General features: G+C 27.5%; 1 protein-coding gene across 2 annotated transcripts in view; it reads right to left on the reverse strand.

The window, feature by feature from the left end:
- Positions 1 to 17,034, reverse strand: part of LOC109607509 (uncharacterized) — a 53,687-nt gene extending 36,653 nt beyond the window's left edge. Inside the window, exons 1-3 of one of the 2 annotated variants that reach the window (XM_049961421.1) lie at positions 16,697 to 17,034; positions 2,153 to 2,394; positions 1,954 to 2,043 (exon numbers count right to left, since the gene is read on the reverse strand). In XM_049961421.1, coding sequence (XP_049817378.1) covers positions 1,954 to 2,043; positions 2,153 to 2,325 — 263 coding nt within the window. In that variant the 5' untranslated portion in view covers positions 2,326 to 2,394; positions 16,697 to 17,034. The remainder of the gene's footprint in view (positions 1 to 1,953; positions 2,044 to 2,152; positions 2,395 to 16,696) is intronic. The other variant, XM_049961422.1, reaches the window with a different exon arrangement.
- Between the last annotated feature and the right edge of the window lie 248 nt (positions 17,035 to 17,282).

A 17,282-nucleotide genomic window follows, 5' to 3' on the forward strand; every position in this document is an offset into this window, starting at 1 on the left:
TCCGAAATTACGACCGTGTTTTAATTGAATTTTTCAGGTTTCATTTAAATGAATGCTGTTAATAATTACAGGTTTGGTTTTTTTATTTAATATTTACAGGCATAATTTTAGTTTGGTAGTAACTAAAATGCATGATATGCAACACTGAATGGGACAATAAATAGTACAAAGACTGGCATTCACTTGCATGTCAGTTTGAGTGCAATTAGCACTTGACTGGTGTAATTTAATTAAACTTGGATCAAAAGCCATTAGATAAACTATCCGTAGGTAATGATCGTTTATTTGAAAACAGATTGTTAGTTATTAAATAATATATATGGGCAAACAGAAGTAATGAAAGAAAATAAACTTAAGTGCTTAATAATTGGCTTTAGATCTAAAAAGGTTGTTTATTAGCAATGAAAATGTTGTTCGTAAATTTATATATTTACGTTCATAATCCAACTCTTCCGCTTTTGGTTGGAAGATTTATTAATTAATGCAAATTTATTAAAATTTAATCAGCAATATTTATATTTTTTATAAGTATATTCCTCTTTATTATCTATAAAATGATGCAAATACGTCATTTGTGCTTAGTAAGTAACAAGAACATTTCCTTGTGTTTATATTTACTGAATTTTTTTTATATGCGCAACACTTTATTACTTTCAAATAAATAATTTATCAACTATCAGCAATTTCGTCTGAATAAAAGCAATTTTCTTTGCACTCATTTAAATTAGACACGGTCATTAAAAATGCAACTAATATAGTGGAAAGCGTTATTTGAAACAAGATAAAATAACAAAGTAAAAGTGCAGTTTTTGCATAATTGTTGATGGGCAGTTTAAACCTATCAGTACTGAAAATCAAGCGAAGAAATATGCACTAATTACAATAGCATTTATCGCAGATCTATGAATTTGAAACAGAAAGTGCTGCAATTACTAACTTATCCTTAATTGCTCTTAAGAAACGCAACTCAAGTGAATAATTAGTCTGAAATTCACTTAAACGATTATGAAAGAATCCTAAAACAAATAGAAACTGAAAAAAATTAATATTGTTACATCCTTTATTAAACAATCAATGTTTTGTCCGTCTCGTGGTTTTTGTGATTTCTTATTTAACCAGAATACCAAAACGTAGGAACTGTACGTATAATGCTCACATAACATTAGTTTTGGTTTTATTGTTTTCTTTTATAAATAATTTATTATTCTCGTGCGGCATGCATAATAATGATGTCTGAATGTGCGTCTGAAAAAGACTCGAACAAAAAGACTTAATTATAGTAGGAAGTGACAGTGAAATAACTGGTGCACGAGAAGTTAATTAACCAAGTTTCTATGACTGTTTCAAGTGTATTAGGTTTCGCCGTAATCACATGGAATGGTGATTTCTGCCGTGTTAGATGTGTGATTGTCAAGGGGATTAAAGTTTTCGAACAAATTATTCATCGTTCGTGTTGAAACTACTTAATATAGTTATTATAGTCAGTTTTTTGTTGCCATTAATGTAAATTGTTAGCATGCAACAATAATTTTATTTGTTAATTTTAATCATAGGAACATTAAACGTCTAAAAACTAATTTAGTGCCAAAATCTATTAACCTCAACTTTCCCACATTGCACAGCCTGGGCTTAACAAATTGAATTTGATGACAATCATAAACTTTAGTAATTTATATTTTTTACAATTTTATATTTTTGATTTTTTTTTACTTCCATTCCATTTAGTTATATTTATGGGTGTACCTAGATCCAGATTAAGTTACATAATATTAAAATAAATTAGTTGCATATGTTGTTCAAAAATAGAAATACAACATACTAATTATGTCAGTAACTTTATTTACAAAATGTCTAAGGGTAAAGTTTTACATAAATACATGCAAAAGCATATTTATAAGCGGAACCACACATTGAAAATGGGAGTCATTTCTATTTACAGTGTTGTGTACTCACCCAACACCATTAAGAGCAGTATTGTCAGAAGTAGAAGTACCCTCAATACCAGCATTGCTCTTCAGCGTTACCCTTGGTAAGAAAACTGACCTAGAAAGATACGACCCCGTTTAAGAAAAAGGAGGAGTACAAAGTTCGTCGAGGAGGAAACCAAGTCACAAAAAAGAAGTTGTCAGTGTTTCGGTCATCCAGTACTTACCTGCTTACTGAATAGACCTGTCGAGGTTCACCTCGTTTCCTGCGGGTGTCGAGAATGGAGATGGCGGCCAGCGGGTCATCGGTGAACTCCTCGTCCGCTATTCCGGCAGGGTCCGATGACGACCTCCTATCGGGTGGTTCTGTGGGCTTCTTGGGACCCAACCATCTCAACATTCTCGGTTTCTGGACGTATGATGGCGCTATCTTGAGGATCCCGCTTTCATTGCTTCAAAATGTAGCCATCTGGAATGAAGACGATATATTTTAGTTTTTCCTGACATGAAATTACAAATACTCAATTGAATTGAATAAACACTTAATATTTTTAATTTAGTGTTTATATCTACTTGGGTCAACAAGTTAAAATCAGTATATTGCCTGTTCAAGTTCATGTGAATATTTTTCATCTATTAAAGAAGCCAACGCCATTAACGCTGACTACATTAAGAAATAATTGTTCGTCAAGATATCATCAATAAATTTTATAACTTATACCCACAGCATAAAACTTAATATTTATAGTGGTATTGTCGCTGTATAAACTTTGCCTGCAATTATACAACAAGTTAATTTCTAGTTATCTATGTAGTTATAGGTGTGTACGAAACTACACATGCAAGACATATTTCTAAAGAGAACACTGTGAATATTGGATGTTATATAATAAACACACTGATTGACCATAAATGTTACACGGTTAAATTTATTATAGGAATTAATTATTTTGTACAAATCTAGATCAATGTTTCTTATAGGAATAGTAATCAAGTATTGCTTTTTCTTATTTATTGTACTTTTCAGTGTAGGACAAGTCAAATAAAACAGTCACCCAGAATAATATTATAAATGTCGTAATCGATTCCACCTTTTGTGAAGAGCAGTGTTTCAAAACAAGCAGTGGAAATTGAATTATTTGTTAAAAAATATTGAACGAAACGTAAACATTGCACTATTGCATATCTGGCCACAAAGAAGTGCTAAAACTTTTATAAATCATTATGCAATCCATTAATAGTGTTACACTGCTTGATGCAGCAAGAGATCATTACTTACGGATTAAGCATTGTAAGAGATGATCATCCTGATTCATTTTATAGTTTTTTACTTTTATGAATTGTATTGATTATTGATTTTACAATTATTCATTAATTTATCAAATAAAACAGCTGTTAGCGCATAATAACAACTACAGAAATGAGATTGATTTTTAAGATGTGTGTGCGGCAACCATATAAAGTATTTTTAAAATAAAGAACTATTTATTTAAACCAATGTTTCTACTATAAATAAAATCATTAAAACAAATTTTATATAGAGCAAATAACAAAAATGTGAATTTCTCATAAAATTCGGTAAATTTAAAAAAAAAAATAAAAGGGTTTTGTTAATCTAATAATCAGTGTTGCCATCCCTAACAACAATGTAAGCACGAATTGGACGTGACATGCTTTCTATGAAATTATTAATATCTTCTTGGAGAACATTTCTTTATTCATCTAAAACTGCTGATATAAGTTGTTCTGTATTGTCACAGATTTTTTGACAAGCTCTAAATTATTCTTTTAACGTTATTTCATAAGTGCTCAATGGGATTAAGATCCAGCGATCAAGAAGGCTACTTTAATTCGATCACACCTTCCATTTCCAACAATTTTTGGCAACTCTGCTGAAATGTGGAGGAGCATTATCCTGCATAAACAAGAAAGAATCCCCGAAAGCACCTCTTCAGAGGCTTACTGCAGGTTGTAGCACTAAATTAGGTCAGTGATTGTCTAATGGGAATCAAAGGAATCTTTTCACCAATCATACTGGCATCTCTAAACATTACATTTCCTTCCTCCTTTATATTTGGAGACCGACGGCCTCTTAAAATACGGACCTGCCTATCGTGTGATTGTAGGCCAATTCTGGTGTCATCCGAAAATAACAATTTTCCATTTATCCTTCATGAAAGCATGTGGTTCTTTAATATGTTTCCATAAGAAAATCGTTATATGTTTTCAGTAATATGGGCCAATGCCAAGTACATTGAAACAGCCCCATACCATAAGATTGTAGTCATCGCTAAATAACATCAATCCCCACTTTTCGTTGGATCACGAAAGATGCCCTCTTACAAAACTAAGCCCGTTCTTTCTATTTTTCTTTGATATAAGTGGTATCTTTCCGGGTTTTCTTACAAAAAGTCTCATTTCTTTGCACAGTCTTGGCGGATAAATTTTGTACATTACCATGCAGTAATTCTTGACTAGCTGTCAATCTATAATTTTTTAGGATATACGTTTTATGTACCTATCAAGAATTGTATCTGTACTGCGAGGTCTACCTGCTCTGGGACGATCCGCAGTAGATACATAACTATCAAATTTATTCCCAATTTTGGATATGGTACCTTTATCGATGTGCAGAATTTCAGAAACTCGATTGTACGACATACTCACAGATCTAGAATCTACAATTTGTTTTCATAAGGCCATTGGGATTAATTAGCACACTACAATGAGAAGCTAAACAATACTGGTAGATGGCCAAAATAAATGAAATGTCTACTTCTTATAATATTTTTTATAATACCGAAATAAACTACAGTATACACTGTGTATATTTATTTGCTATTTTAAACAATTATATTCTAGGGTTTCGAAACTTTTGTCCAGGAGTGTAAATTTGATCACGTATGTACATATTTTTATAAAAAAAATCATTTGCTTTCTATTGACGACTAATTTTTTTTTCATGAAAAACAATTCTTTCTTATGAATACTAGGTGATTCCATATAAGTTTGGTTGATCTTATTTCTTGTCTCATCGAATATTTGCCTTCTTTCTGCTTCAAAATAGATGAATCAAATTTCAAAAACATTCAATAATATAAGAGTTATTCAAGTGGGGTCGTGCAGAACCTGGCTGCTGAAGCTAAACATTTTATTGTTTCTATTTCAAAACTGGAAATATAGATATAATCCTTAGAACGATTATTAAAGATTCTTCCAACAAGTCAAGACGTTTTGTTGGCACCTTCCAAATTGTGGGCACTTGTTTAAAAATATACGGTCGAAACAGGGAAAACTCGCTTTCCTCCAATACAGTCATTTTAAAATGCGACCACACTTTCTGTTGACCAGATGTTACCGTTAGGCATTGGTTTTTGTATTGATATGCTGGAACGCGAACGGTGGATCCGAGGAGAAATATATTTATCCTGGCAGGAGAAAAAACCAAGTACGTATATGGTCTGAATCTAAATGAGTGTCAGTGACATAAAAATTATTCAATAATTAACGGTAATGTTGCATGCAACGGCGTGTGTAAAATACTATAGAAGATTATTTAATGCCATCCTCTGATTGAACACAATTTTTACACACGTGCTCTAACTCCGTGAATGCATTAAATGAACACTTTACAACACGCAATTTTAAACACAACAACGAATTATGATTAAAAATTGGTTATGAGCACATATTTGACTAAGTATATTATTCACGTTTTCGATTATGTGGTTGTAATGATACCCTCTGTATTATTCTTTACAATTTTAGTTTACATAATGAACGTAATATTTGGTAACGGTGTTTTATATAACTAATGTACTTCCTATTTATGGACACGGTCGAAATATTTGTTGGATAAGTAAATAATAAAGAAAAGAGACGAAAATAAGTGCGTATGATATTACTTGTATATTATGACAATCTTTATTTCCTAAAAAAAATCGATAAAAACTAAACTAAAAATTAATTATAAAATGTAACATTTCAAAACAAATTAATTCATCACTTGATGTCATATTGCGTTAATTTTGATACGCGTGTGTTGGTAACAATTATAAAAAAACACTTTCTAATACACATTTTTTAAAAATTACAATATACTTCAGACTTCTGAGAGACCACAAAGGTGATGAAATAGAATTAACATAAGATAACAAGCGAACATATAAGACACATCTTACAATTAATTGTGTCGAAACTTCGTTCTGTCCGGTTTACTATAAAAAAAATAATTAATTGGTAACACCATAAAATTCAGACAATTACACCCGTTAAATTTATTTACCAGATACAACTATTTTGTATTATATTAACAATAAATTGCTAAATTATTAAATTGCATTACGCTACGAATGTTAATTAAAACACTTTTCCGAATATAATTAAGTATTTTGAAATATGAAGTAAATTCAATTTTCTAGTTGGTTGTGTTTCGACAGTGATTGTTAGAACGGATGTTTAATAAAAATAAGCCTAATTGCAAATAACATGTTGTTGGAGGTTGGGATATTGGCAAGAGGAAACTTTACTTTCTCAAGAATTGTGAATTACAGAAAAACCGTAAAAATTATCATATTCTTAATTAAATTATAACACAATTATATTATTAAGATTTTGAATGAATTAGCATTTGCTAAGGTGTTTGGAATTTTAGAAACTTTATTACAGTTTAACACAAAAATATTACTTTTAAATGATACATATGTATTTTATTATTAATTTTTAAATTAGGATAATTGTGATGATAAAAAATTCAATTTTTCAGTAACTTTTTAATTTAAACTTATATAAAAAATTACGTTTGTTTAATTTATAGATAATATTCACATAATTATATTTTGTAGAGTGGGAAATACTAATATGCAAATGTGCAATTTGCTAAGGTTTTTAAACGCTCTCTCTTCAATAAACAACAAATGTACCATAAATAATATATATTGAACTAAGGAAGAAAAAATCATGCTGAAAAATAGGTTTCTCGATGTTATACAATGTCATAAAACTGAAATATATGTAAAAAATAACATCAACATATTTTTTTTAAATTTCCTTAATTAAAAAATAGAAATTAATTTTACAGGTTCCAAAATTGAGAAATTAAGTCATTGATCAATTTAAATTTTTAATTAATATAAAAAACTAATAATGAAATAATTCGAATTTGAAAAAAATAAATTAAACATTATAAGTAAAAATATTAACTGTTCAATTTCTGTTATTTTTTTAAGAATAAATCAAATAAATTATAATAATTGTTTTAGTACTATTTTTTGCAAAAACTCAAAAATAATGGAAATATAGAATTGAAAAATAATAACTTGAACACTTAAAAACAATTTTTTTTTTAAATTTCCTTAATTAAAAAATAGAAATTAATTTTACAAGTTCCAAAATTGAGAAATTAAGTCATTGATCAATTTAAATTTTTAATTAATATAAAAAACTAATAATGAAATAATTCGAATTTGAAGAAAATTAATTAAACATTATAAGCAAAAATAATAACTGTTCAGTTTCTGTTATTTTTTTAAGAATAAATCAAATAAATTATAATAATTGTTTTGGTACTATTTTTTGCAAAAACTCAAAAATAATGGAAATATAGAATTAAAAAATAATAATTTGAACACTTAAAAACAATATCACAATATAACCATATATATCATATTTTTTTAGTTATTCCCAGACATAATTATAACTATTTTGTTGAGCTTTGCACGCTATTAAAATGTCAATAGTTAAAAACATCTATTATATAACGTTCTTGTTTCAAAAATTAACATCATTTTCTTATTTTTTATTTCTTTTATTTGTGACTAGACATGAAATAGTTCTGATAATTCAGGCGTCACACGGATTGTTTTGTGACAATCGGATGATGTATGAAATTATAAGTGGCCATCGAATGAATGCATGAAAGCAATAATTAAATACTTAAATAAATCTCATCACGACTTTTGGAGAGATTGAATTCAATCACGGTCTTTATCATCGAATCTTGTTATCAAGTTATTACTTTCACACGTAACTATAATAATAATATTGTGGTTGTGATCTTAGAACAATTATGTCACTTACTTGAGGTCAAAAGGTTTGCGAGTCTGCATAGTAAAAAGGCATTAGAAATTCCCCATATTATCTAATCAACAGATTCATTAAATTCAATTTTTACAGACGGTCAGAGAGAAACTTTTGATTTTTTATTTTAATCGCATTTTCTCTTCTTAGTGTTCGTATTTTGTAATCGTAATTGTACCACTTAGGATGTGAATACAATATCTATAGGAATAATTACCTCATTATGTTAATGGTATTATTGAATTAACATATATGAATAATAATCGGTGAAATATTCGGACGCTGTTGTGGAATTGGCTTATCTGGGACACCATAATAAAATATTGCAATAAAACTAATCAGTGCAAAGTAGTGTTTGGTAGCGGAATATTTTTAATGTAATTTTGTAAAATTTAAGAACAAATTTGTTTAAATTATGAATGAAGTTTTTTCTTCGTACGTCGAGAAAGTTTTGGAGAAGTTAATAAATTTAAATTTATTCACGTACTATGTAATTTAAATAGCAAATAAAACTAAAGGTAAAAAAGGTGCAATTATTCCCTATTTAAAATTTAAATATTAAAAACGTCCTACTTTATTACTGAAGTGCAACATTAAGAGAAACAAACAACTTAAGTGGTCTAAATTTGCATGAATAATACAAAATGCAGTATTTTAAACTAATATAAATATTTATGCTCACCTTCAGACCACTAGAACACGTTTACTATTAAAATACAAACTATTAGTTTCTTTAAAATTAGTATAAAATTAGAATTTTATTTATATTAAACCATAATTTGTCAGATTGAGTTTATTTATTTTTTATTCAAATGTTGAAAATTTGTTTATTTTTTGTTTTTAATTATAAAAATTAATATAATTATTTTCTAATCACACACGTTTTAGTGGCAAAAAGTATTACATTGGTAACATTGACGTGATGTTCCTACCACTTCTCGACATCCTCTTTTCCTCAAGTTATTGGTTGTCAGGACTCTGTGAGGGCCTTGGAAGAACATTCGCCATTTGATCCAAAAATAAATTTTTTACAAGCCGGGTGTTTGATTTGGATCGTTATTTTACTGAAATGTCTAAACTACAGGCAAATTATTTACAGTAAAGGCCAGTCTATGATTTACCAAGATATCTTAATGGACCAAACGATCCATTTTATCTTCAATTCGTACTATTGAACCAGAACCAGATGCAGAAAAACATTTCCACACCATGCTGTTTCCACCACAGTGTTTAACTGTTGGTTTTTGGTACTTAAAATAATATCTCGTTCCAACTGGCTTTCTTAAGTACTACCTACAATCTGATCTAAACAAGTTATACTTGGTTTCATCGCTCCGTAGTACCAAATTCTACAAGCGTGGGCTCCAGTCCATACGATTTCTGGCAAACTCCATTTGTAATATATGGTTTCGTTTGGATATATAAGGTTTTTTCACAGCTATGCGCCCAAATAGTTCCGCTTCATGTAGCAGACGTCTTACATTAGATTAAAGAACATCTGCACCAAAATTTTAGGATATTTCCTGGTTAATTTTCCTTGATGATTTTGATGGATTGTTTACCGATATTGGTCTGATGCGTAACATTTGTATTTGTTTACGAGGATACATCTTTATACCTGTTTTCACACTGCCCAGCATATGAAATTTTCTCAAAATTTTTTAAACAGTATCTTGACTAATTTTTAAATTTTGCAAACTTTGGCGTTGATTCAGTCGATTACTAAGAAAATCTACGATTCGTTTTTTCAACAATTCTGGTAAATACTTGTTTTTACCCATCTTTATACACTAAATTAATTTCTTGTAACCCTAAAAGGTATTCCATTTTTTTGTCAAAAAAGCTAATAATATAGAAATACACTACTTGACAATAATATCGATCATCTTCTAAACTTCAGCACTACTATGATATCATAAAGCGGTATAACAAATTTGACCACCATTGTATATGTATATAATAATAATTTTTTATACATATGTATACATATTCATTGTGAGTAAAGTTAAAAGTCAAAATTTGCATGAATAACGTAAAACATAACTTTTTAGCCCACCACATTATATATTTTTTAGATATGACCTTAATTAAGTTCATCCTTCGCGTCTTCAAATTAAAAATAACTAAAAGATCATAATTTAAATGTACATCCATTTATTCAAAAGTACCAGTGTTCAGCTAGTGATAAATTTAAATTATAATTGTTCAATGACATCACGATATTTTTAGCGCCTGCAACGGATTCCTAATCTTCTGGCGCTAATAAAAACCGCAATTAAACAGATTAACACAATTGACCACAAATAACATAGTCTCTTTGTTTTGACTGACATTCTCAACACACACACACATACATTTCGTACATGAATTATTGTTATTACATTACAGTTGAGAGGACTTCATTCGATAAATTTGAATAAATGAATATAAATTGGCTTTGGCTTTGCATCTGTAATAACGTTGAATAAAGTTCTGGGCTCCTTAGACAGACACAAAGCAACGTGTACAGACTGTCGTAAAAATTCACCATAGAAACTATTGAATAGTTCTCACGTAGCGGAAATGCATTGCTTTCTTTCTAAGAGACGCGGTGGATCCATGAAAGTAATGCTTAATATTAGATTAGATTGAATCGGGCGGCGATTTGTCAGAGGTACGGTACAATTTTATTGAGTCACGTTTAGGAAATTTTATTATTCGGCTGAATTGTAAACGTCTGGCTTAATGTTTAAAACAATGCGGCGGAGATTAGGTCGAAAACAATCATCGTGGGAGTAAGTTACAACACCAACCATTGCGATTCATTATTTCACCTACTTTATATAAAATAAACTAGCTAGTATACGCATTATAAAAGTAATAAAAATCGATTAAAGTTATTTAATATAAAATATTGAAATAAATATTATATTTATAGCTAAATTTTAATATAAATGTATTTAATAAATATACTTTTTTACCATTGTGCAATAATAAAATAATAATAAAGCGTTATTTAAATTTTAAATATTCATCACGTTTCGTTGTGTACTGTTAGAAATTATATATATTTAAAATAGTCACACACGTACATAAACGATAAATAAATTATTAATTACAGGCAAATTTTTGGAATTGTGGTTAATTATAATATACTGTTGACAAGAGTTATGATATATTAGTTAATAATCTTTTTAAATATACCATGTAGTTTAAAAAAAAGAACCGAAGTGTGCTTAATCTAAATATAGGATTTCCAAATTATTAATAAATAAAGAATTTTCTTAAAATATTAATATTAATAATTATTTATCTTATTTTTGACATTGTATCTAATTCAAATATGGCATTTACAAATTATGATCAAAGTGGCAGAGAATAAAGAATATTAATTTGACAGATTCCTTAAATAAGCTTCAAAAAAAAAATTGAGTTAATTATTAGTTTCTTAAAATATACATTTTATTACTATTCAATTTTTGCCACTGTTTTTTTTTTCTTTTGGAATGTAGGAATTCCAAATTTCCATGAAAGCGGCAAAAAAGTATTAGGTTTATTATTTTTGAAAGATTCCTTAAATAAATTATGGATTTTCCCAAAAAAAGCCTAAGTGATTTTTTTTAAGAGTTTCTTAAAATATAGATTTTATTAATGCTGAATTTTTCTCAGTGTAAATAATTCTAATATAGGGATTCTAAATTTCCATGAATATGGCAAGAATTAGAGTTTTAGTATTATTATTTTTTAAAGACTCTTTAAATAATCCATCTAGTTTTCAAAAAAAACCTGAATAAATTATTAGTTTCTTATATACTTTATTATTGCCTAATCTGTAAATAATTCTGATATAGGAATTCTATAGAGATTTAGATTCCTTAAAAAACTTAAGTTATTTTTTTAAGAATTTCTTAAAATATATATTTTATTATTGCTTAATATTCACCAGTGTAAATAATTCTAACATAGAAATTCTAAATATCCAAGTACCAAAAATTAGAGAGTTTCAGTTTTATTATTTTTGAAAGATTTCTTAAGAAAAAAAAAACAGTGAAATATTTTTTCCAAGAATTTCTTTAAATGCACACTTTATTATTACTTAATTTATGTTAGTGTAATCTGAGCATAAGATTTATAATTTACGAGGAAAGCGGCAAAAATTAGAGAGTTTATTACTTTTGTAACATTTTACTATTTTTAATTTTTTCGGTGTAAATAATCTAAAATACGATTTCCAAATTACGACGAAAGTGGCAAAAGAGAGTTTTATTACATCTGAAAAATTTCTTGAACATACCATTTACTTGTAAACACCATCTGAAATAAGATTTCCAAAAAAATTGATATTTTAATCGCTTTTCAAAGATTTCTTAAATATACTATCTAGTTTCAAAAATATTTTCCATGACTTTATTTTCAAGAGTTTATTAAACAGCACATTATATCATCCTAATTTTTTTTCGGTGTAAATAACCCGAGTGGGATTATGATGAAGGTGACAAAAATTATATACATTTTATTTATAGATTTACTTTTCGCTGTCACATTTATACATATGTCTGTGATTTAGAGAAATACCTACTACATATTGTAATCACTGAGAAACTTTATTTATTGTAAAACTAACTATAAAATTAATAAATGTATGAATTTAATGCTTTAATAAAACTGAATTACCTTAGCACCGCAACTATTATTTATTTATTATCTGATAAATTGTATGGTTTATGCTTTGTTTTACACAAAACTATAAAACTGAAGGACTTTTTGAAATATGTTAAATTATTATTCTCTTCCTTATACTTTATCATCAATTATAACACAAAAGTTTTTCTTTTTAATTCTGAATATTGCGGATTTATACACTTTGAACAGTAGTGCAACATGCGTAGACTTTATAAATGTGTATTCGCCCTAAATACGCACACACGTATATATAGTTACTCAGATAAATATTGTAATAAATTTAATTGATATGTATAAATAGATGCTAAACATCTGCTAGTTTACATCTTTAATGTGCAAGAGAAAATCAACAACATGAAAATGTTCGTGTTCCAATATATGTATATATTTTGCATAAATAATTTTTTGATGGAAGAATTAGTCGGAATTACCGTAGAAAGTGTTGCATGCAGGATTATCAGATAAATTTATCCTTATTACAATTATTACGTGACGTTTAATGAAGTGTACGAATGTTTATGTTAATTGAATTCATTGGAAATGCTGTCGTTTTTTTTAAATGGACGAAACTGTGCGTTAATGTTAATTATTAAAATTAATAATTTTCCTCGCAACATGGATGAAATTTGCATAAAAAATCTAGATCGACTAACTTGCCCCACAGATAGTTTAAATCACAGAAAATCTGTATAATATAGCACTAGTCAGACCAGACGCTTTATATAACAGAGTGTAAAACTGTGTCAACAACCCACCAGATTTGTTTGTAACTTGACCTAGCCCGAATATTAATTTAAATTATGCAGTTTTCTAAATAAATGCGTAAAAGTAAAACTCATGAGATGCGTATCACTCTCGATTAAATTAATTGCCATGTCACTAACTATTTTAACATAATCGAGATATGTTAATGCCGTCACAAATCCCATTAAGTGAATGAAACTATCTGGAAATAGCTGCTGAATCAATTAGACCATTAACGACACCAGAAACAAATTAAGCGAGACAAAAAATGGTTAATAAAAGAAACAAAGTAAACATTAATCGAAAGGAAGTGTCATAATTTCATAAAGCAACGGAAGCAGATAAAAACATGGATAATGCGACTTCGTGGAGAAACGATGATGATGGTAAACTCATTATTTCGTGTTACCATGACGAATTACTTTAAAACGCGTTACAATAAAAATAAAATGAATGGCGTTTGTGAAATTTATGGTTAATTAATTGAAATTTAATTTTGCTAAAAAAATTTCGCTAATTTAGTTTTACAATTTTACAAACACTAATATTTATTCCATTTTCAGGTCTAAAAAATAAACAATACAGTAGATAAACATTTCAAAAGCAAAGGCAGCGAATAATTTTTATTTCCGCAGTGGGATTGATTTATTGCGTAAGAATATAAAGCACCTACATTTCACATTGACAATAGTCGTATCTTCCAAATAAAATTTAACACTTGTTAAGGATTGATTCATGATGAGGTGACGTAATCGTTAAAATATTATGTAAAAAACTAACTTTGTGTTCATACATAAAACTAAAATGTCCAGATTGTAAAATATGCTACTTAATTATGTATTATTTTGACGACGACTGTACGTACGTAATTTATGTAATTAGCGTACGACTGACAAACTGTAATAGTAAGAATTAATTAATAAAGAAGCAATTAGGCTAGATTAATAAATTATTTGAAAAATTCCGAATGAAAACGTCAAGGCCAATAATTAGAAAATTAATAGAAATTTTGTAACTATGTCATTTGCCGAGAATTTTTTTAACCAGTTCACGAAACTTGATAAGTTTTTCAGTACTTCTCATGAACTATTGCTCAATTTTTGCAGACCTTTTTTTTTTGTTTTTGATTGATATAGATTTGTCCTTTTCTTTTAAAATTTTCAATGCCACAATTCCTTCTGAAAAATCACGAAAAAACAATCAGTCTTTATACCGTCCACTTACTCCACTGTGAACAACGCATGATTGACACGATCCCAGCCAAATATCTTCGCGATACAATCACGCACAAATCCGGGCATTAAACAAAGTCAAGTGTGTACTTCACATATGACAGGTCATTAAAAAAAAATTAAAAAAATTGACCCAATTCGAGGGACAGAGATGTCACGTTAATCGAGAGCGTGGCAGTTCGTTTGCGTTCCAATGGAACGGTCATTATTTATCAGGTTCAGGTCTAGTTTCGTGCTTTCGTAATTAAATTGACATTTCATTATGAAAGCATAACATTCGGATTTATTGAATTGGTGTGCAGCATAATTTGAGGCAGTGGTCTTAGCAAATTTCGACAGATAATTATGATGTCTATTACCTATTGAACAACAGTACCATTTCGTTGGACGCATTTAAAATAATTAAGCTACAAATGCTAATGGTCTAGTAAATTATTTAAAATAGAACGAAAAATATTATTGAATGAATTTTGAATTTCATTTTAATTAGGCAGGTCATCATATTGACTACTCAAGGTTTAACTTTAACTCATATAACAATTAAAATAAGTAGAATTAAAAGAGGTAATTTTTTATTCAATTTTGAAAATTTTTATATATTAAATTAAATATATGCTTTAAGAATTTTAATTAAATTATGTTACACATTTTTAAGACTTTTTAAATATTATTAATTATTATGCTAATAGTGTATATAGTAGTGTTGTGTGTTTATTTAAATTATAAATTATTTTTTTTTGTTCAAATTTGTCTGTTAATTGTTACATTATTCATATTATAAATATATAATAAACAAATTTATGACATCTTTTGAATACAAAAATTGTTTCTCATTAAAAAATTAAAAAAATATTTTAATTTTTTAGCAGTCAAATTTTAATTTATAATATTACGATATTTTTAATATTTTTTTGTTTTTTTTTTTTAATTTTTTAAAATAAATATTTTATAGAAATGTTGAAATTTTTAACATGCCTCAATTTTTAATCGTGTTATTTATTATTGTTATTGCATTTTTCTATGTTAATTTTATTTCTTCACTATAAAATATGGACATTTAAGGCATTTTTAAAAATAAAAATATATTTTAAACTTTTTTACTGGTTAAATTTAAATATATAATATTACGACATTTTGATTTTTTAATATTTTTGTTTTCTTAATTTTTTAAAATAAATATTTTATTGAAATGTTGAAATTTTTAACATGCCTCAATTTTTAATTATGTTAATTATTATTTTTATTGCATTTTTTCTATGTTAATTTTATTTTTTCAATATAAAATGTAAACATTTACGGCATTTTTATTAAATTAAAATATATTTTAAACTTTTTTAGTGGTTAAATTTAAATATATAATATTACGACATTTTGATTTTTTAATATTTTTGTTTTCTTAATTTTTTAAAATAAATATTTTATTGAAATGTTGAAATTTTTAACATGCCTCAATTTTTAATTATGTTAATTATTATTTTTATTGCATTTTTTCTATGTTAATTTTATTTTTTCAATATAAAATGTAAACATTTACGGCATTTTTATTAAATTAAAATATATTTTAAACTCTTAGTGGTTAAATTTTAATATATAATATAACGATATTTTGATATTTTTAATATTTTATGTTTTTTTTTAATTTTTTAAAATAAATATTTTATAGAAATGTTGAAATTTTTAACATGCCTCAATTTTTAATCGTGTTAATTTTTATTGTTATTGCATTTTTCTATATTAATTTTATTTTTTCACTATAAAATGTGGACATTTAAGGCATTTTTAATAAAATAAATAATATTTTAAACTTTTTTAGTCGTTAAATTTTAATATATAATATTACGACATTTTGATATTTTTAATATTTTTATTTTCTTAATTTTTTGAAATAAATATTTTATAGAAATGTTGAAATATTTAACGTGCCTTAATTTTTAATTATGTTTATTATTGTTATTCCATTTTTTCTATATTAATTTTATTTTTTCATTATTAAATTGGCGATTTAAGGCATCTATAAAACATTTAAATAAAAATTTCACAAACCAATTAACTTACCCAATTTTCACACTGAGAAGAATCAGAATTAGAGTTGATTAAATTCGCAAACACAATTTCACTAGATTCAAATATGTAAAAGTAGGCTATCACTGATTCTTAATACCATTCACACCATGCATAGAAAAATCACAACAAAAATATCACAACTATACCATCAGTCTTATAAATTAGCTAAGAGTCAATCACTAATTTTTTTTTAATTAAAAATAATAATTATATAATGTAAAATAAAATTTAATATAACAGTTCGAGATAATGTATCGGTTCGTTTCGGCGACGACACGCAAATCGAAGTGGTTATGTGTTTGTCGAATTTCGCACGCGAACGTCAAGTAGGCGCGGGCGGCGAATCGGACTTACACCCGGCTAGCTCGATCCCGCCAACGAAACTGAAAGTTTCTTCTCAGACCGACTATACCGTGGTCACTGGCCCGCACATCGTTGCCATCCGCTCCACACACCATATTCCATCGGCTCCCAAAGCTTAAAGTTTACTGAAACCGATTTCATCGAAGAGATAAGGCGGCTTTTGAGACATCTTTCGAAAGAAAGGAGAAGAAATAACAGTACAGCTACAACAAAG

The sequence above is a fragment of the Aethina tumida genome, chromosome 1 (genome assembly GCF_024364675.1).
Source record: "Aethina tumida isolate Nest 87 chromosome 1, icAetTumi1.1, whole genome shotgun sequence".
Taxonomy (NCBI): Eukaryota; Metazoa; Arthropoda; class Insecta; order Coleoptera; family Nitidulidae; genus Aethina; species Aethina tumida.